This window comes from Pinus tabuliformis, chromosome 2_1 (genome assembly GCF_031772625.1).
Source record: "Pinus tabuliformis cultivar Carrire ecotype Pingquan chromosome 2_1, CPIR1, whole genome shotgun sequence".
In the NCBI taxonomy this organism is placed as follows: Eukaryota; Viridiplantae; Streptophyta; class Pinopsida; order Pinales; family Pinaceae; genus Pinus; species Pinus tabuliformis.
The window spans coordinates 746107441-746130314 of record NC_142299.1 but is presented as its reverse complement, the minus strand read 5'-3'; the positions used below and the strand labels follow the sequence as shown (position 1 = coordinate 746130314).

The following is a 22874-nucleotide window of genomic DNA, read 5'->3' as shown; positions in this document are numbered from 1 at the left end:
ACTCATGGGCAAGAACCTGGTGTACCATCATGTCAGATGGATGGACTGATCAAAGAAACCGTACCATCATAAACTTTCTTGTCTTCTCCCCACAGGGAACCATGTTTTTAAAATCAGTTGATGCATCTGATACGGTAAAAGATGGCCACTTGTTGTTTCAGCTATTGGATGAGGTTATTGAGGATGTGGGGGTGGCTAATGTTGTTCAAATCATCACAGACAATGCCTCTAACTATGTTCTTGCTGGTAAACTGTTAGAGGAAAAACACAAGACCATCTTTTGGACCCCATGCGCTGCACATTGCATAGACCTCATGCTTGAGGATATTGGAAAATTAGATTGGGTCAGAAACACTATAGATAATGCCAAAAGCATAACAAAATTTATCTACAATCATACACTGGTTTTGAGTCTCATGAGGAAACACACTGGAGGCAAGGATATTATTAGGCCTGCCATCACTAGATTTGCTACACATTTTTTGACATTGCAATCTATGCTTTCCCAACATAGAAACTTGCAAAAGATGTTTTCCAGTGATGAATGGAATCAAAGCAATTGGTCTAACAAACCAGAAGGCAGAGAATTAAAAGGAAAGTCCATGATGAAACTTTTTGGAGAAAGGCAGCAGAGATTGTGAAGCTTGCTGAGCCACTAGTTAAGGTGTTGCGGTTGGTGGATGGGGAAAGGTTGGCTATGGGCTTCATTTATGAGGCTATGGATCAAGCAAAGGAGCAAATAAAGACAACATACAAGGATAGAGTGGCAAAGTATGGGCCCATTTGGGCAATCATTGATGAAAGATGGAACAATCAACTCCATCGCCCTATACATGCAGCTAGGTATTTTTTGAACACATGGTATCATTATAAAGCTAAGGAGTCAGGAGCTTTGAGGGGGGAGGTCAGAGATGGACTGGTTGATTGCATTGAACGCATGATCCCATCGGAGTCTGATCAGCTGCAGATACATCAACAGGTCACATCCTTCAGCAATGCAACAGGTACCTTTGGGAAGAACCTAGCAAAGATTGCAAGAGAAGCAGATGAGCCAGGTAAACAAAAATTTCAATTTTCAATTTCTTAATGGTTTTACAGTTTTACTTTTTTTATTAAAGACTAAAGTTTGTTAAATCATTTATAATTTGAAAGTTAGATATAATTTGTAATTTTGTTGAGCTTCAGCCTTCATCTAACTCATAATTCATTACACTCCTATGTTTTTTGCAGCACAATGGTGGGAGGCCTTTGGTGGCCAGTGCCCTCAATTGCAAAAGTTTGCAATTCGTATTTTGAGTCAAACTTGCAGTGCATCTGGGTGTGAGCGCAATTGGTCTGTCTTTGAGAGGATTCACACAAAGAAGAGAAATCGTTTGGAGCAAAAACGGTTGAATGATCTAGTTTTTGTCCAATACAACCTTCGGCTCAGATGGAACCAATTGCTGAACAAAAGACCTGATTCAGATCCCATTGTGTTGGAAGACATTGATCCAACATCAGATTGGGTAGTGGAGAGTCGTCCACCAGAGTTTGATCCTGATGAGGATCTTGATGAACTTGAACTGGAACATCAACTTCAGCCTGTTCAGTTGAATGCAGATCCCGATCCACCAGCCTCAGTCTCACAGCCAGCAAGGAGTAGGACTCCAGTTGTAGGTGCTTCCTCTGCTCAGCCACGACAGAAGCGCAGCCGCATATCTACTCTATCTCAGCTTGCATCTGCTGCACAGCCTGCTAGTGGTACTGGCACCACTTCTACAGTTGCAGTTGGAGACGATGATGATGAGGAGGAGGCATGGGGCCCCTTGTCTGACTCTGATGATGATGATCCAGAGATTGGTCGAGATGATCTTGGCTCCTCTAGCAGTAGCTACTAGCCAGTAGTACTAGTATTGGAGTCTGGTCACCATCACAGTTTACTTTTGTTGTAGAGGCCATTTCTAGCCTCCTTGGTTATTTGTATTTTGTTTTGAGTCTTTGATCATGTATGACAGTTGACTATGTATTGCCATTGGGTACCATTTTGATATAATGGATTGGTTCATGAGCCTACTTTGATCATATGTTGTCTTCCATCTATATTATAATGCTGTGTGTTTGGAAACATGAATGAAAATCTTTAAAATTATGTTTAAAATATTTAAAATTATGTTTTTTTATAAAAAAAATAAATATTTAATGTATTTTTTACAACGACCGAGTCATTGAAGTCGAGCTGGCCGAGTCATTACCGAGTCGGAGTCGGAGTCGGAGTCGATCCTCGGCCGAGTCGGAGTCGGAGTCGTAAAACACTGCTTGGATCACATCCGACTACGGGAAACCTTAACGAAAGTAGCATGATGGCAGGTGTTGGGTGGAGCAAGTTGTGGTGGAGCAGTAAGGCGGGGCTGGAGTGCAAAATTCTATAGCAGCGCAGTAGAGGTTGTAACAGTGCGAAAGGCACATAAGAGGTTGCAGCAACGCAGTGGCAGCAGAGGGAGCACAAGTTAACAGCAGAGGCAAATTTAGCATCACGAGGCTTCCAGACGGACCGGGATGTCAGTATTTCAGGAAGTCAGTTACCTACTTCTCGGTAACTGGGTTGTAGTGCAACAGTTAGCAGTGGTAGTGCTAGGGGCAACATGGGTAGCATGTTGAGAGGGAGCTGCAGTACAGATGTAGCAATGGCAGTGGCAGTGTCATGGGTAGCAGTACAGGAAGTAGTAGTGCAGGGGATGTGAGGCAACATGCCAAGCATCAACATAGGTATCGGTGCAAAGGATCAATGTAATGTTTCTATGATGAAGCAATACTCAAGCACATTCCTCGCTAAGAGGGAGTGTTGATATTTTTGGTAGCATCAGATGTGCTCTAGCCATGAAAATTGGTGGAGAGGCTAAGGCGCATGAGATCTCCAAGACCCATAAATCGTTTGGAGAAATTCCACCCGGATGAAGAGATATTAAAATAATTATTATTTTTAATGAGACCCTACGTCTAAACTTATGAAAATCAAAATATTAATGTGTATTAATATAATATGGGTGAGAAAGTTCTAAATAACGAGGATCAAGCCAAATCTAATCTTAGTTGTTGATTAGGGGCTTAATCTCGGTCATTGAATTGTCAACAGGAAAAGTATAAGAGGAGGCTTGAGGGTCAGTTGGAGACACACCAAGTTGATCAAGAATTTGATTTTCTGGGGCAAGGTTTGTTGAGAAATCGAGTTAGTGATCTGTTGCAGCGAGGGGCAGTTCGGTAGAATGCCGAGAATACATAGAAGAGAGGCAGAGATAGTGCCGGAGAGACAATGCAGAGGCAACCTGGGCTGACGCAGAGGCTTGGAGGGCTAGAGCTGAGGACACAGGAGGGCGAGAAGCTGACACAGAGCTAATGTAGGCAGACGCAGAGGCTGGCAGAGCTGATGCTGGGCAGAAAGAGCTGCGTAGTGGTGTTTTCATGGGGCAGACTGAGAGCTTGGAGGCAGACGCAGAGCCATAGAGGGTGACGCAGTCCTTGGACAGTGATGCAGTGCTAGAGAGAAGCTTGGAGCAACTTTCGCTGTCCAGCTGAGGAACAACCAAAGTCACTTTGGGAGTCATCAACGGTTGCTGATTAGCTGGAATATTTGTCTCTGGAGTGAGGTATTTTTGCCAAGGAAAATATCTGAAGGGTGAGGCATTTCTGGCACCCTAATTGTATTCAGAAAACTGCATAGTAATAAAACCCTCATATCTGGTGCACCGATTTTCCCGCATTGGGTTTTTTCGGGGACGATTGTCCAAAAATAACAGTGTCCCTTGTGTTGTGTTAGTTTATTTCAGCTGCTATTATGTTTATTTCGATGTTTATATGATTAAATAGCTTGTTAATGTAAAGAACAAGCAGGAGATAATAAACCAGATAATGCAGTAGGGATTTCTGATGTGTCAGACTTAGAAATTTTCATAGTGTTCTGTCTAGTGTTTCTTTGCTTTGACATTCAGTCTGTAGGTTCATATCTAGGGTTTCTTTATTTTGAGCTTGCTTGTTTTCAATTTTGCCTCTTTTAGCGTGAGTCCCCAAGAAATTTGACTTTGGGTGCAAGCACTCCTTCACTTAATTTTATAGGTCTGTCTTGAAATCAGTAAGCCACATTTGCTATAACTTTTTTTTTATTAATACACTTAATTAAGTGGGTGCATGGAATTTGAAGGTCCCAATTAATTTTATGAGATACTTCTTGCTTCTATAGGTTACTAATGCACTTGATATCCACCATTTTGTACAAGGATTTGATAAGGGATTTTCATCACATGATTAAGAGATTTGCAGGGTGGTAATTCTAGCCATTCGAAAAGGCTGCAATTTTGGTAAAAATTGTTTCTAGTGGATGTTAGCATTATAGAGGAGATTCATTTTCTTGTTGGTTGATGGTCATGGCTTGGTTGTCTTCAAATTGCCACAGATGAGAGTTTGTACATGCAATGCTTATTGAATATTTCCATAATTAGGAATAACCAATGTCTAATCTAGTATAGAGTCACGACAAATTGACCTTTTCACGTAGTGGATTTTTTCAAAGAAGTTAATAAATGGATAGATATGAGAATTAAATGTATGGGTTTATCATAATTTGCTTATGCCGCTTTTTTCAGTGCATTTTATTTCTAATGTAATCTTAGACGAAGGGGATTCTAATAGGCATGACCTAGGGGATAGGCCTTGGTTCCCCACCAAACCCTACTCTCGAGAGGAGTCCGTAGAGTCTCTAGTGAGGATATAAATATCACATTCTCATGATTTTAGGGAGAGGCAGTGACATGGATAATAGAGTGATGCTATTGGTGTGACCTTTGATATGTGTCGGTTATGTTGTTGGTTTGTTCCATCATATTAGAGAATTATGTTTATGCTACTAATATAGGCACTAATTCTTAAGAACATATTTGTGCTTGTATGGTATTGAGGGATTAGTGTAGGATTGTTTTGTTAGTGGAATTTTGAGAAATTCAATGTGAAATGAATTGGTAATATTTGGTTTGTAATATCCCAAAGTGAAATTTACAACAAGTAACAAAGACACGTAAAAGGAAGCAACAACAATAAACAAATTCCAAGCATCCACATCAAAATACACAAGAAACTGAGCCAAACAACTGAGCTAAACAACTGAGCCATTTTATTAATATAGAAATCTTAGTACATAAATGGCAAGGAATGATAGAACTTGGGCTTGCTATGCAAACCCCAGGTGGAATTTCGTTGATCCAATTGCTAAAATGGCTCCAAACTAACAATGCGAACTACCCATAAAATCTACTACAAACTGCCAAGTGGAAATGGACGTTCTGCTCAAAATAATTTAATAATGCCCAGAATGCTCTGAAATTGTAACGACAGGCTGCACTCCTCAAACCTAGAAATACCAGAAAGGATTTGGCCCAATTCCAAGCCAAAACTGAACCAACAAAGTGATGCGAACTCCCCAACTAACCAACAATATGCCTTGCTATTGAATGTAGGTTTCTAGCCCAAATATTGCCCGAAAAATTCTGTAAAAATAAATGGGGCCTCCTCTCAATAAACCCACAATAACCTAAAAAAGGTTTGGGTTGAATGCACTGACCCTCGATGACCCCCAACAAGTGCGAATTGCCCAATCTAGCCAATAAACACACCACAATATTGATACTACTGAATTATGTCCAAATCCACAATGGGAAATTTCTCCCAGCGCTGGCTAAATCATCCATTGAGGAATACATCCCATCTCTAGCCATTATCTCTCTCGGCTCCACTTCTCTAAACCTCGATGCAACACTTGGTTAATAGCTTCTGCATCCCTTCCAAAAATAGAAAAATAGACCCAAGTAATAGCCTCCAATCCAGCCTGACGAATCACTGTCCAAACTTCGGTCTAATAATAAGAAAATTCCTTACAAAAGCTTAGAGCCTCTAACCCATGGTTCCTCCCACAATGTGCTTCACGAAAATGCCTATGAGCCTAAGAAATGCACACTGCCGAGTAAAATATTGCAATGATGTCTAATGGAAACTCTGAATTGAGTGCCCAAAATTACCTCACTAGGGAGGCACTCCAAGTTTTTCGAAATGAGGGTGGAATTCCCTCTCAGAAATTCCTTGTGTTGAACAACGTGGGTTGTCTTTGCTAAGCTTCTCAAGAGAACTAGTGTTGAATTGGAATTTGACCATAGATGTCCAAATGAGAGCCTCCATGCTCTATCTATAATTGCTGGTCCTCTCCTCCATGGTGCCCCCCACTCTCCACTATTTTGCACCCTTTCTCATTCTCTCTCCTCCAGGAAGTGCGAATTACTTTGTTGTGTCAAATTTCCTTCTCTTGTGGCCCCCACATGTTGGACATTGGATAAACCAACGCTCCTCGTTTGTTTCGCGACATGGACTAACCGCCTCTTGTGGATCCTTATCTCTGGCGATGCGATCGTTGACTAACACTTGCGAGTTTTGGTCTAACGACAATCGTGATTCCCAACAAGTGGTATCAGAGCGTAGGTCACTAGTTTGATATGTTGAAGAAAGTGTAACTAGGTTCGGTCTTCATATGGACTAAGTAATTATTAATCTATGTAATGAAGAGACAAAGACAAAATATATTTTGTAATGCTTGCCTCATGGGTTTCATGAGCAAGAATTTTTATAGGTCAAAGATTTCTTGATGTCTTTAGGGATTTATCATATTGTCATAAATATAGTTTAGAGTCATGAAGTATTATTACACCAGAAAAGGGGAAATTTATTGAAGGAATTATATGCTCTGAGACCTTGTCAAGAAACTCCATAAAGTCTGCTCAAATATGATCAAACTATCCCTTGATGAAGTTGACCTACCCACAAAAGATAAGTCAGCCTAGAAGAGGAAGACAGTCCATACATATAAAGGCGGAACTACGTCCTCATTTGGATAGCGGATTGGGTCAAGCTCTGAGAAAAAGTGCGAAAAAGAAGTCAACATTTCGGTGCATTAATAAAAGACAACTCAACAAAGAACAAAAGGAAATATAACACAATAATTTGAGAATTATGCTTCGGGTATGTACCTACCTCACATCACTGAAATAGACCGAGGTTCACTTCAGGAAAGAGACAGTCACGAAGTCTGATATCTAGTGGTCACGAAGTCTGTTATCTAGTGTTGGAAAGAGTTGTGAACACGGAGAGACACAAAGTCTGTTATTTAGTGCTGGAAAGAATTGCGAACAAGAAGGAACCATACCACAAAAGTAAGGGACTGCGAAGTACGGAAAGGAGAGACAACAATAGTCTTTGTCTTGAGACAAAAACATATACAACGAGAAGGAAAGTCTTCCACAGTAAAGACAAGAACTTGACTTGGTGTATCAAATGTGCACAAAAGAGATCGAAAATGGATTCTTCAGAAGACTAAGTTTAAATACAGGGAAGACTGGAAAGAAGCCTACTATTAAAGGCTATTAGACTTGGGATGAGTTTCCTTAGTTCTGGTGCAAAGTAGTGCAGGAAAGAAGAAACATAAGGTGACTAAAAGTAGCAAGTGACAAGGTCTTGGAAGCATGATAAAGTCAAGCGTCTAGTGTTTGGAATTTGTCAATCAAGGTTTCAATAAGAGAAATTCAAAGAAGGGTTTTCCTCTCTAGGAGAGAGAGATTTTGCGGTGGCGAAGAGCCAACATCTTGTGTGTTTGGTATCTATTTAATGAATTTAGAGAACATGCAATAATAATAATAAGAAGAAGATCATGTTAACAAGAAAAGTAAAAGTACTTCACAAATTGTTATCATTGCTAGAAGAATCTGATCATAACTCAGATGCCCTAGATTCTTCAACATGGTATCAGAGCTAAGGTTCAGAAGTCAAAGGAAGGGCAACAAAGAGACATACACAGATCAATTTTCAAGGGTATCAAAGCAAGTTAAAGGGTTTGTCAAGATTGAAGGATCAAGTCTACAACAAACAATCTACAACAACAAGAACTTGTGTCTCCACAACCATCATCAAAAGGCCACCAAGACCCTGATCAAGATGTTTACAAAGCAAGGTAACTCAAAGGATCTCAAAATCAAAGATCACCTCATCTTGAAACATGTTGAAAGCCTACCAACAATCTTGATCTACTCTAGTAAAGAAGGCAAAGCATATTGAAGAAGAAAAAGCATTGTCATCACCTTCTAGGCTATAAAAGCAAGGATCATTTCCTTGCCCTAGAAGAAGATCATCCAAGGTAAGCAACATATTATCCTCATCAAAAGGGAGCAACCTTTTCCATTGAAGAAAGGCTTTCCATTGAAGAGAAGATCATCCAAGAGAAAACTCCAATACATCTTCTTGAACTAGCATCAAAGTGATCAAGTAGAAAAGTTCATCTTCACTTGTCAAGTAAGTATCTTTCATTTTTATAATCAAGTTTGGTTAAATGACTTCATGACTACAAGGAGATCTATGAATTGAATGTGTCATCAAAAGTCCTTGCATGAAATGAGGAGGATTGCCATAATCCTCATATATAAAAGAAGTTAGGGAACATATCAAGGGAAAAGGTCTTCTTTGAATTCATGGGAAGGAACTCTTAAGGTTTTCTCATCCCCATGTACCAAGAAAGAAGACATCAAAGAGATATATGAAATGCTAGAGGATACATTCTCTGAAAAATGTAGTATAGAAGGTCACATCACTTAGACCTGATCTACACAAAATGAAGGTATAGAAATATCTTCATAGAGAGATCTAGGAAAGATGATAAGAAGACAATCATCAAGGTAACAAATATCCATGAACAAAGAAGGTTACCTCATTCAATAACTTGTGGTATCTATGTAAGATAGAAGGCAAAAATGTTGAAGGACACAATGATGTGCAGAAAGGAAAGGAAAAGATAGAATAGTATAAGATTAAGGAAAAGACAAAATAGTATAAGATTCAATGCTATGGAAAGAATATGGAAAGAAGCTCATATCGCAGGAAAGATGGAGGAAGCGGAAGAAAAGGGCCAAGGAAAGAGGGAATAACAAATCACTCTTCTGAGTAACATAGTATTCCTCACAAAAGGGTCCTATCATAAGCTCCTAATTCTTGTGTTATAGATATGACCATGATAATAAGATGTATCGTGGCATCATTAGGAGCAAGAGCTCGTGACATCACCATGGGAATCATGAAGGACAAAATCCATGGTAGTCAAGCTTGAAGGATATAGCTCTTAGGAACCTCATTGGACATTGCATAAAAGGAAGAAGTCATCCAGGACAAGGCTCATCATACATCAAGAATGAAACATTTGCCAGATGGGGATATACAAGATCCTCAAGATTCTCTGATGGAATCCTCATCGGAGGGTTCACTAATCTAGAGAAGAAGCAAGTGTTTCAACAGGAACTCTAACTTATGGAATCTATGAGATGATGATGTAATGACATGAAGCAGAGCAAGGGATTGAAGATCTTTTCAATCAAGGAAGCTGCTGGAAGAAGCCTCGATGACCTGAAGGTAAAATAAGGTATGTATGCTTGTGTTTAATTTTAGAATGTCATGTCGTATGGTTGCAGGTAACATGGATCATTACTTCTATCTTGAGAAGCATGATTAAGAGAAAAAGGATATCCTCCTCTGAAAGGATATAGGAAGGAATAAAGTCACACTAAGATAAAATCAACATAATATGTCCTAATATGAAGTATGAGGTGGTTGACTACAGTTAACAAACTCCGATTAAAAGCTCGTGGAATGGAATGAGTGAGGAAGGAAGAGATCGTGAGATATGCAACCATGATGAAGGCAATCAACATCCAATAGACCAAGAAGATTTGACTAGGATATCTCCCAGAAGGATATGAAGACTTTGATGAAAGTCTGAAAAAGATGGAGACCCTTGACAATGGATATCTTTGGGAGATGTGTCAACATGAATGCAAGATGATGATACCTACATGAAGATGTCATGATGAAGAGCCATCTAGTAAGGTACGATTTGATTAAATGTTATGTTTTCTTGAATAATATCTAGATGAGTGCATGCAGGGCTACTGGAACAAGAGTTGTAAGTAAAAGTACATCTGGGATTTATGTGGTGGATGGAAATTCTTGAAAGAATCATGATGGGAAAGAAGTGGCTATATGACGAAGGTTCCAAATATGTATCAAGAAGACCACTTTCCATGAAGAAAGGAGTGACATGACGAACCAAGAGGGAAAGTGAACGATGGCTGATACCCTACAAGAATGAAGCTCAACTAAATTTTGTGACATTTACGAAAGAAGTTGATCAAGTAGCTGAAGGACCCACGAAGAAGAAGTTGCTGATGAAAAGGAGAATCCCTTATTAAGAGGGAGCTATGACAAGACCCTGATCAAGAGGGAGCTTAGATTGGGTCACCCCTGATTAAAAAGGAGTGACAGTTGTGTTTTCTATTTCATGTGTCATGCACTAGACCAGGACTAACAACTATAAGTCTTAGTGAAGGCCATGAAGAGAAATGTAGACACGTGGTGGATGTATCCTCCCTAATTGAGAGGGAGAGATAGACACAACATTCTTGTCTTCACTTGGGAAGAAAGAATGGGATGATTGGGTAATCATCTGGCATCCGATACTCTTTGAGGATGTGTAGGGCATCCAAGATAAGAGCAAGCAAGAGCACTGATATTCTTTGAGGCTTGGGAACACAAGATAAGAATAGTCCTAGAAGGTCATACTTAGTGAACACCCGGGTGGGTATGTACCTTGAGAGACAATGATGAAGGTGTCTATAGTCATTGGTCTCACCAACATTATGCTCTGATCTAATGAGAGATAGAGCTATCCGTCAAGGCCTTGCTGTGGAAACAATGTTGGTTACTAAGATGCTATAACAGATGGATTACCAATTTGATTTCTCTTATGTGAATTCCTCAAATTGAAAATGTCCAAACACCTTGTAATAATGTATGAATACCTCCCCAGTTAAGGGGGGTGTTGAAGAAAGTGTAACTAGGTTCGGTCTTCATATGGACTAGGTAATTATTAATCTATGTAATGAAGAGACAAAGACAAAATATATTTTGTAATGCTTGCCTCATGGGTTTCATGAGCAAGAAGTTTTATAGGTCAAAGACTTCTTCTTGATGTCTTTAGGGATTTGTCATATTGTCATAAATATAGTTTAGAGTCATGAAGTATTGTTACACTAGAAAATGGGAAATTTATTGAAGAAATTATATGCTCTGAGACCTTGTCAAGAAACTCCATAAAGTCTGCTCAAATATGATCAAACTATCCCTTGATGAAGTCGGCCTACCCACAAAAGATAAGTCGGCCTAGAAGAGGAAGATAGTCCATATATATAAAGGTGGAACTGCGTCCTCATTTGGATAGAAAATTTGGTTAAGGTCTGAGAAAAAGTGCGAAGAAGAAGTCAACATTCCAACGCATTAATAAAAGACAACTCAGCGAAGAACAAAAGGAAATATGATGCAATAATTTGAGAAACATGCTTCGGGTTTGTACCTACCTCACATCACTGAAATAGATCGAGGTTCACTTCCGGAAAGAGACAATCACGAAGTTTGATATGTAGTGGTCACGATGTCTGTTATCTAGTTTTGGAAAGAATTGCGAACAAGGAGAGACACGAAGTTTGTTATCTAGTGCTGGAAAGAATTGCGAACAAGAAGGAACCATAACACAAAAGTAAGGGATTGTGAAGTACGAAAAGGAGAGACAACAATAGTTTTGTCTTGATCTAGAAGAGACCGAAACATATACAACAAGAAGGAGAGTCTTCCACAGTAAAGACAAGAACTTGACCTGGTGTATCATATGTGCACAAAAGAGATCGAAAATGGATTCTTCAGAAGATTGAGTTTAAATATAGGGAAGATTAGAAAGAAGCCTACTATAAAAGGCTATTAGACTTGGGACCGAGTTTCCCTAGCTCTGGTGCAAAGCAGTGCAAGAAGGAAGAAACATACGGTGACTAAGAGGAGCAAGTGACAAGGTCTTGGAAGAATGATAAAGTCAAGGGTCTAGTGTTTGGAATTTGTTAATTAAGGTTTCAATAAGAAAAATTCAAAGAAGGGTTTTCCTCTCTAGGAGAGAGAGGTTTTTCCCTAGCAAAGAGCCAACATCTTGTGTTTTTGGTAACTGTTTGATGAAGTAAGAGAATATACAACAATAATAATAATAATAGAAGATCGCGTTAACAAGAAAAGTAAAAGTACTTCACAAATTGTTATCATTGCTAGAAGAATCTGATCATAACTTAGATGCCCTAGATTCTTCAACACGATATACACCCGACTCGCGTTGGGGTGGAGATTGTTGGACTTGGATAAACGAACGCTCCCCGTGTGTTTCACTACAGGGACTAATCGCCTCTCGTGGATCCTTATCTCTGGCGATGCGATCATTGACTAACACCTGTGGGTTTTGGTCTAACGAAAATCGTGATTCCCAACACCACATTCCACTAGAGCTGTAATTTTCCATTTCTCCTAAATCCCATACGCCAAAAATGTCTCCAATGCCCAGATTGCAATATTGTGCCATGCTTACCACCTCTCCAATAAACTCTGTTGATCCCCTCAAATGAAAAATCGAAATTGGGAATATTACATGGCTACCCATTATTGTAGGTAATATTGGACTTGTCATTTGAAGTGTACACCTAAGGCGCAACGCTCAGCACAAGGGCTGTCACACTAAATCCCTATTCACTCTATTTAGACTCTCTCCTAGGTATGTCAAGGGGGGTAGTCCCTAAAGGTAATGATGAAAGAGAAAACTTGTTGGAGCAACAAGTCTTAGGAGATTAAGGGCAAGGCAATTATTATTAATGTAACTTGATTATTAATTAAAGCAAGTGTGAAATCTTATGAGCAATATATATTAAGATAAATGCAATTGGGATGAATAAGGTAGATACAAAATATAAATGTAACAGACCAGTGCCTATACAATGCTCAATGAAAATGCTACAAGAAGAGTTAGCACAAAAAATTAAAGACCAAGATAACCAAATATATGAGCAATGAACCATAAAGAAAGACAATTGCAAGAAAAGATCATATTTCCAGATACAATAAACTTGCAAATTATAAATTTAGCCCACAATTCCAATCACCAGTGATCAACAAGGAATGAATGCAATATCTAAGGTAATGTGAAATGTAAAATTTTGGTTAATTTTAATTAATATGCCTAATCTAGATGAATCCTTCCTCCTAGTTGTTTTGAGGCTAGTCTCTAGAGTAAGTTGTGGAGAGAAAGTAAGGGAAAGCAACTTGTGGTTTGGTTAATGATCCCTCCGCTTGAAATCTAACCGCCCGATGAATCCAACGCTACAGAGACTGTGGCTCTAACGATTGCAAGGTCACTGTGTTAACCACTAAAGATGGTCTATCCTTCGCAAGCTATAAAAGAAAGGTGGTCTTAACTTTCTTTCAACCAAGCTTAGGCTTGGAGGTAAATTTTAAGGATGCAATTTAAACTAGAATGCAAATGCAAATGATGACAAAGTTAGATAGCTTCAATGTTAATAAGCCTCAATGTAAAGATGTAAATTACTTGTAACCAAACTTTATTAAGATACCAACTTAGATCACAAAGCTACAATATTTCTAATAGCAACTTAATGAAGCAAACTTAAGATAATGATAACGATAACAATTTCAAGAGTCTTTAGTTATAGTGTTTATTAAAGCGTTCTTCACTTATGAGATATAGAGAATAGGAGCAAGTGAAATTTAATGTCATCAACACAAATAACTAAAAGACAAAGAGATTGCTAATAGTGATTTTTAAAATGATGAAATTCAACAGAAAAATTAAACTATGCAATGTAAATAAAGTTAGAATGCAAATGCAAGTTAGTAGGCAGAAGTAAGTTAGTATGTTAGTTTTCCTTTTGAAATAAGGAGATGGAGGATGCCAAGGGACTAGGTCCCAAGCTCCCCAAGAGAAAAAAATATCTTTTATTATCAAAATTACATGGGAAGTAAGCCCTTCAAGACAAGAAGGAAGGACTCCTCAAAACTTAAAGAGAGATTACAATGATTAGGAATTTTAAATACAATTCTCTCCTCAACCTTACAAAATTGATCCCTTTACAATTATAATACTTCATGGAACAATTTATCAGATACACCTGCAAAATTTTATTAGAGAAATCCCAAAACCAATTTTAATACTCCTCTTCAGATCTGCAAGAATTAAATAATCCCCAAATGCTATATACAAAAAAAATGAAAAAAATAAATGTACAACGGCAAGATAAAAATTCTTTACAAAATTAAACTACAACATTAACAATGGACTAGATCAAGAGGAACACGTGTCCAAATCCATTCCTTTGTCTAGTGATTAATAGCTCTAATTAGCAAATCTATCAATTGGAGCACAAAGAAATTCAAATAGATAAGAGAAATAATAATTTTTTATGGTGAGCAATGGCCAAATCTCCGCAAAACAAATCGTTAGATAAGTTTTGAAATTTAACACAATGGGCTCTTAAGCTTTCTTGTTTGGGAGTTGGCTGGTCCAACCGAAGACTTTCCCTCACACCCAATATCTCAGCACCATAAAATTCTCTACACACTTAAGATCAAGTTATTAGATCACTAGAAATTAGATAACACAATAACCTTCAAAATCTATAGATACCTGCTAGATAAATCAAATTAAATTGTTTCTCTAAAACCCATCAACTAATACAAGATACCTGTGTAAATAGTTGTTCCAACAAATGGCTAAAGAAATAATAATTTATAAAATTTATTCAATAGAGTATTAAGCACATGATTTAGAAAAATATTACCACAAGAAGCAGAAGAGGAACACCACCATGAATAAATCCCAAAGACTTTTTTATTATTTCCAAAAAAATATTAGAGCGATGAAGCTCGACTTAGAGCTTATTTACAAAATTTTCAGTGTCAAATGACTAGCAAATAGCTTCCTTATATAGAAAATAGAGAGATATAGATCCCCCTCCAAGTGGAAAGCGGTTGGGTCCAAGAAGTTGCACATTTTTTATTTGATCCTGGATAATAACAACTACTTGGTGCTTGATCCATGCCTAAAATAAATTTCATCCCTTGATATTGATGAAGATATTCAAATTCGATAATAATTCCCTTTTTTCTTGGTCCAAAAAGTAGTTTTTTTTTTTTTGTTTCTCAAAAAATCATTTTTGACTTAATCACCTTGGTCCAGAAAAAATGATTTTTTCCTTGATAAAATACCTTCGAAATTGGACTTCTTTTGGATCCACTATTTTCCTTCAACTAACTGGACCCATAAAATATATTTTCCTTGAAAAAATAATTATTTTCTGGTCAAAAAAAATTTCTTGTGACTTTTTCGCCTTGGAATTGGGTTTGTCAATTTAGTTCTTTCTTGGAAATGACCACTTTCTCCAAAATTCGTTTTTCCACTTGGAGAGAATTTTATTGTTTTCTCAATTTTGTTTTTTTGACCATTTTCTGGCTAACATTGTTGTTGCTTTTTGCCAAAAAAATCCAAAAATAAAAATAATTATTTGACTGAAAATTAATTATTTTTTTGGTTTAGGATTTTCATTTAATTTAGCCAGAAAAATTAATTAATTGACACTAAGGTCTATTAATAATATTTTCTACCTTTAATTATTTTAGCCATCTTGCCTAAATATGCGGGACCATGTACCAAAATATTTCTACATCAAGATATTACAATTAATTCAACCCTTGAAAGAGGAAAACACCTTTAGACATAGATCCTTAATAATTTACCCATTTCTGTGACACAATATGATCTAGTATAGACCAAGTGTGTTTGTAATAAAATAATCTAGCCAAATGTGCTTAAATTATTCCCAAACATACTTTAATAAAAGGCTCAATATAACACTAGGACTCCCCTAAGACCTTGTCAACGAATTCCACCCTAGCTTTGGGGTTTAAGCTGGAAGAAAAACTCTGTGGATTATCCGTATTTAAACACACATAATTCGGCGAGGTTAAAAAAGTCACTAAGATGGAATCCTTTGCCAAATCAGAGGCTTGCCTAGGTGTTGTTACATAATTAAATGGTCATACTAGCATCATTTACAATAAAGTTGCAGAATTTGGGTTTACAACTCTGACAGACTGACGAATGATGACAATGAATCATGGATATCTGACTGCTCGAACATGATGGAATTCCTTTGCAAAAATGTGTACTGCTATAGGGTAGTTGACACGGAGTGGTCGACAGGACTTGTTACTGTGAGTCATGGATTTGATCGTAACTGTCCAGCTATGATATCTGTGCAGTTTGCCCCCTCCTTTTTCATGTGTCATTTACTAAACTTGGAAACATTTTAAGTGCAAGAGTGTGTTAGATTAGCCCTGAAAAATGTTTTGAGATATTGAAGGCAACAGTACTCCTATTTGTCATTCATTGACTTCTATGCTGCTTGACAAACACTAACAGGTATTGTATTTTCCAGGCTTGAAGTTCTGAATGAAAAAAGATCAGGCATTGTTCAAAGAGTCAAATTAGCCGAAAAAGAAAAGGACTCTTTGGAGGTAAAGAATCTGAATAATGGCATTTGCATTGTAAATAAGCACGTTACTGTTTGGGCCAATAATAAGAAATGCTGAAACTGTTTTAAATCTGCAGAGTGCCAAGAATGAAGCGGAGGCTTTTATGATGAAGGAAGCAGAACTATATAAATGGCAGGAGAAGGCTAGTGAACTTGCTTTACAGAATGCCAATACCCATGTAGCCGAGTTACAAGAAAATGTCAGGAAACTAGAAGGAAACCTTAAGGAGGAAAAGTATGTGCCCTTATGTGCATTTTGGAGCTCTTCATAATTTTCGTCTGCAGGATCATTAATTTGACATTATTGATCATTTCAGAGAAAAGTTTAAACAAAATTCAAAAGCAATGAAGGAACTTGAGGCAAACTACAATAAACATTTGAAGAGACAAGAGGTACAACCTTGTCTATTACAAGATCGTTGCTTGCCTTTTCTTTGTTGTCACTGTGATACAACCTTTCTGTATGGTTTTATAGTTTGTTTGATGCCTATTGACTGTTAGCAAGATTAAACTTAGAAGGGAGTAAATGACTTGTAGCAATCATTTTTGAAGAAAAGTAGTCATGGTTCTGTTGTGATTGTGTTTTTCTTTAAAGTTCAGGCTTATTCATCAGGTTGAAGTATATTTCATAGCTATTCGATAGCTGAAATATTGCAGACTTTTTTGTATTGTGGAGGTTCATTTCTTTTGAATTGTGTAATAAAGTCGTCTCTTGTTATAAAGTCTTCTCTTCTTATATATTTGTTCCAAAGTGGGGAGGCTTCTAGTTGTAAAGAATGGCCACAGTTAGCTAACTAATATGTTGTCGATAGGCTAAGATGGCTTGTTTGCTTTGGTGTTAGACAATCATGCAGTTTAGAAAAAAATTGGCTGTGCCAAACGATGCCAAAAAATTTGACATTAATTTGGAGGAAATATTAAATATGCAATCCACATTTTGAATTAATCTGAATTCAAAAGAATTTAATCCAAATTTATTAAATCACATTTAATTGGACTAAATTTGAATTTAAATGAATCCATTGTGAATTTATTCGACTTTTAATTTCGATTCTACTGAACTAAGTTGGGAAATTATTACAAATTTGTACGAGGGTATATAAAATTCACTGAATTTTGAATTTTATCAATGAAATTGGTGAATGCAGTAACTAAGAATATAGGTATTTTTGAATAATGATCAATCTGTGTTTAGTGGACAATTGTGTGGAAATTTTGAGATTTAGTTGCTCAAAGCAAATTCAGAAATTTCACTTCAACCTTGAGGCTTCCCCGATATGTTTCCTGTGAACTTTCAGCCCTAGAGTTAAATGTGTAATATTAAATTACAGCAGAAAATACCTCCCTTTTTTTCAACCCAAATCATAAGGCAGCCTGAGAAAGTAAATATCAATGACGTGTACTGTAATGCAACAACGTTTCAGCCCTTAGGGCATAGTTTCCAAGCAAATTATGGATCTGAAAATGATTTTTTACAGTAGATTATTGTTGAAAATACTAGCTGCAGTCAGTATTTTCATGGGCAAACTAAAAGGAAAAATTATTTATGGACAAGTCAGCCTCTAATGAACAAGTCGACGCCACCACTTGAAGGGGTTTGATCCCAAGGTCAAAACCCACCTCTTGACACACATATAAATTGGCATTCGTTGGACCTCATTTGCCATCATCATGATCATCACTCATTCGTTGACCAATCAAGATCTGTCCACACGTGCAAAGAGGAAGAATAAGATTTTATCTCTGCATTGACCAACAAACTTTGACTTCTGTTGATCAATGTTGACTTAACCAGACATTTGCTGTTTGACCGAATTGTAGACTGAGGATTGAAGGCTGAATATTCTGAGATTCATTGACTGTACTTTGACTGAAGTTCTGTCTTTGTTCTGGGCATTGACCAAGAGTTGATGACAGGTCAACTACTGCAGTTTGACTAAAGTTTGACTGTGGAATTGCAGGCTGAATTTTGGCCCTTTAACCAGCAGCCTCAGGCCATAGTTAGGCCCCTTGTGCAGACTTTGACAGTGAGCAAACATTGACTGGTTTTGACTTAGCAATTATTGAAGTCAAAGGTTGGCATTTTGACTGGAATATTCTGACGTACAAATTGATGAATTGAAGTCTCTCTCTCATAAGGAAAGATTACCGGGTTTTCCACCTTGTGGGGTTTTGTCTTGAGAAATTTTGGTGTTTCTTGTTTCATTGCTAAGTTGCAGGAAACGTTGGAGAAGGGCCCGTTTCCGGCCAGAAATGAAACAGAAGTGAGGAAACGAGTACTGTACGACTTGGAAATGCGTTTCCGGCCATACTGGCCTGTTTCTCGAGGAGGAAACATGGCCAGTACGGCCAGAAACGAGTTTCAAGGCCGTAAGACGGAGTTTCCTTTTCTAACTTGACTTTTTCTTGTATTTTATTTTTTTATTTTTTCGCTTCTAATTTTTTATTGTGCGACTAAAATATCTTATGGATGCTTCTAGATGCCTTTCAAGTTATAAAAAAGAGGATTTTTTGAGTGGGGCAGCCTAATGTTCAAGCTTATGACCCTAGTATTTAAATTTTTAACATTATCATGAAATGACTCAGGATGTTTGAGAGTGGTTTTGCCCTCATTGGATTTCATATGGAGAAAGTAAAATTTTAGATCTCACTCAAAATCTAGCGGACTTATTTGTTTTTCAGGATTTCAGGATTGGGGGGATTGCAATGTTTCCATTGGATTTTGTCATGTATTAGGGTTTGTAACTTGTATTTAATCAAGAGAACCAAGCCCTCTATGCAGGGGAGATTCCCAATAATCAAGAGCACGTAGGGTACTAGGGTATGGAATTTGTATTTAATCAAGAGCACTAAGGTCGTTCGACTATGTATGAGGAGACCCCCAATCAAGCACGAGACAAGAAATTAGAAATTTCTCGTCGCTGATTTTGGATATTGCTATTTTCATTATGTGATCATTCATGAGTAAACGTGATGTAAATTTAGAGACTTATAGTTTATGCATTGACAATTGACAATTTAATCATAATGTAATAAATTAGAATGTATCATATATGCTTTATGATTGCACATATTTCTTAAATGTCCTAATATCTATATCTCTCTCTCTCTCTCTATATATATATATATATATATATATTGCGTTTCCCCGTTTCCAAAATTTGAGGGGTTCACGTTTTGTCCTGTGCCTGTTTCCCTGTTTCGTGCAACTTAGTTTCATTGTTCGTACTGTGATGTCTACTGCTCTACTGAAGTTAATGGTTGAAAATTTTCAAGTGTAATTGCTTAATTAATGGAATACTCTAAAGAAGTCAAATTGTATCATTGGAAGTAGTTATCAGTGTGAAAAATTGTTCTACTCTTGCTTGCTACTAGAAAATCAACATCTTATAAGAGTTATCGTGGATAAAAGGAGCATTGAGATCACATTTGGATTGATCATCTCACAAAGAAGAAGTTGTTTTTGTGATTAAAGCTTAGGGGTTAATCTTTAAACAAGCCCTAGATGAAGAATCAAATTCCTTAGGCGACTCATATATCTCTGAAAGTCAAGACAAGATGAGCGAGGTCCTGTGCCTACATCTTTGTGCTAGAGGAGCAAAAGTTCATGGTATACCTTCTGTGAAAGCTAATGAAGGTCTGTAGCATATCTTTTGTGGAGGAGGGCCGAAAATCTATTACAGTTTGCAAAAGAAGAGAAACATGTGTCTAGTGCCTAAGAATTTCAAAACCCTAAGTCTCAAAGACTTTATGTCTTCATTTTGATCATGAACGAATCTATGAATATATTTGGATACACACCTTTCATGCGTAAGATTGTTTCGCAGTAATATTGATCGATCACTTAATTCATACAATGAGATGCTTATCGTAAAATTAATGTGTTTATTGAATAACAGAAATAATTTGCATCCATTGCAGATTGTAAGAATGGTAACCATTCAAAATTCATGTTTAAGGGCTCGAAAAGGCAGAAATATTTTCTTATGTGGATAATTACTTGTGAAATATTAGTGTTCTTATTAAGTTTTTATGTTCTTTCTTTATCTTAGTTCATCAAGCAATTACCAAAACCAAAACACAAAGATCAAGGACATCAAATGTAAGCACTTAGACAGGGCTAAAACCCCTATATAGGGGAAAACCCAGTCAATAACTCTTCCTTGCGTAATTCAAAATGAGATGGACCAAGACCCTAGACCAAGAGACCTTCCTCCTCCACCAGGTTAGCCTTCCAAGATGATTTAGTAGTTTCTTCTTATCATGTAGCTTCAACTCAACAACAATTCATAAATTCGAAGGAAGAGATAGAGAGATAGAGAGATGTTGTTGTTGGATGAATTAATTGGATGTCTTCTTTGTGCATTTATAGTGGTTGCCCTTTTGACCAAGGGTCACCTTTAATGGTGGGGCCGACTTAGGCTTATTGGAGCCTACATAAACCAATATGAAAATTGAATATTCTTTTAATGGTTATAATTTCCTTTTACTGATTTGGAAGTGTTAATTTTAGGTATGTTCTATGCTTAGAGCAATTTATTTCAATTTTCACAGTAAGCTCAATATCTTTTCCAAATTAGCAATCACATCAACATTAAAGTAAACTGTAGATAGAACATAAACATAAATCGCAAAAGACAAGGCAAGACAAGAGGACACAAGATGTGGCGCTAGCCAGGGACCAACCCCAATGTGGGGAAACCCTTGATCAATTCTTATTTTATGTTCTTCAATAGTTTAGCAGAGAGAGAGAAAGAGATAGTACATTTACAACAGAAGTCAACACTTTGACTTTCTATATCTACATGAGATCAGTTGAAGACATGTTGCTTCAATTGATTCTCCAAGGTGACTCCTTCACCTATCATAGTGCTGCATCTCGTCCACTTGCTGCACCTCACCATGCTGCACTTAATGTTGCTTCTCTTGTCACTGTGCTGCTCCAATCATTGAGTTGCTCTTATCACGGATCTGCACCCAATGTTGTACTCATTACTGATCTGTACTCAATGATTGCTATGTTGCACTTCATCATCAGTTGCACCTGTCACTGTGTTACACCCAATCATACACTCAAGGCATACTGTAATATATCATCATCATCATGCTGCAATACCTTGTTGCTATACTACTCACGTCATGCTGCTGCAATACTTATGATGTTCTTAACATACAACATCCACTTTGCTGCATATCAGCCTTAGCTGCTTGCTATGGCTTGTTGCCTAGCAAAGTAACTAGCCTATATTTCTAGATTCCTTCAAGCAGACCCAAACTAGACACTAGATAGCATCTTAGCCCTCTGACTTCTAATCTGATGACAACTTCCAAATGTATCTCATCCATGCTTTTGACCAGTAGTGAGATAGCTGTAGTTATGCCTAGATGTGATAGCGTATGAGGTCATCTTCACGTCTGAGATTAGGGCCTGTTTAGGCCTCCTTACTGTGGCTTGAGGAACTCTTCACCATGTCATTCAAGTTACTTCTAGACCTTCCTTTGACGTTGTCCCTGTGCATCATAAGGCTATGGTATGATTGCGGCTAGGGCACTCTTGAATACACTTCCTTTTGACTGAGTCAAGAGCTATTTAAGACCTCTTCTTTACAGCGTGTATGAGTTCTTCTTTTGTTGCATAGAACCTTTAATGACTGTGGATTATATCTCCTAGGAGGACTGCGGTTAGGGCAGCATAGAGCCTTTCTTTTGCTGCGGAATAAGGCCAGCATTTAGAGTGCATTCGGACTATGACTAGGGCTACATAGAACTGCAGCTGGGTCTCTTTTAGACTAGCGTGTTAACCTCTCCTCAAGACAACAGATAGGGGACTGCTTCTAGGGCCAGGACAACGGCCAGATTGTGGCTAAGACACATCCTTAAGTGGTATAGCTAGGAGATTGGTTAAGGTCATCTCCATAGGGTCATACATGACAATGTTAGGCTGTAGCCAAGATTTCTCTAGGACAGAGTTTAGGTCTCTCTGCATTTAGGGTATAACAATGTTAGAACCCTTGTTCCATGATTGTGATAGGAGGCTTCTTCATTAAGCAGCATTAGGGCTTTGTTTCCATGCCGGCATAGGTGTTTCTTCATGATAACAGTAGGGCTCCTTCCATGGCTGCATTAGGCTTCTCCATTAGAGAAACGTAGAGCCTATTCTCCCATGATTGCATTTAGATATAGGGCATGTTATCTTGAGGCAGCGTATATGATCCAAAATGGATCTTGAAACCTCTAAGTCTTCAAATATCAGAAACAGAGTATCGCAGAGAAACATTGAAGGAATGGCGGAAAACAGAGTTAAACAAAGAATGAAGTCTCATTGCACCGGAGCCGTCAGATCAGCCAGGTCAATGG

General features: G+C 37.7%; 1 protein-coding gene across 1 annotated transcript in view; it reads left to right on the top strand.

Annotated features, from left to right (window-relative positions):
- LOC149202734 (structural maintenance of chromosomes protein 4-like) overlaps positions 1–22874 on the top strand; it is a 177914-nt gene that overhangs the window by 48502 nt on the left and 106538 nt on the right. The window contains exons 6-8 of the mRNA XM_089403236.1: positions 16422–16500; positions 16595–16752; positions 16835–16910. Coding sequence (XP_089259362.1) covers positions 16422–16500; positions 16595–16752; positions 16835–16910 — 313 coding nt within the window. The remainder of the gene's footprint in view (positions 1–16421; positions 16501–16594; positions 16753–16834; positions 16911–22874) is intronic.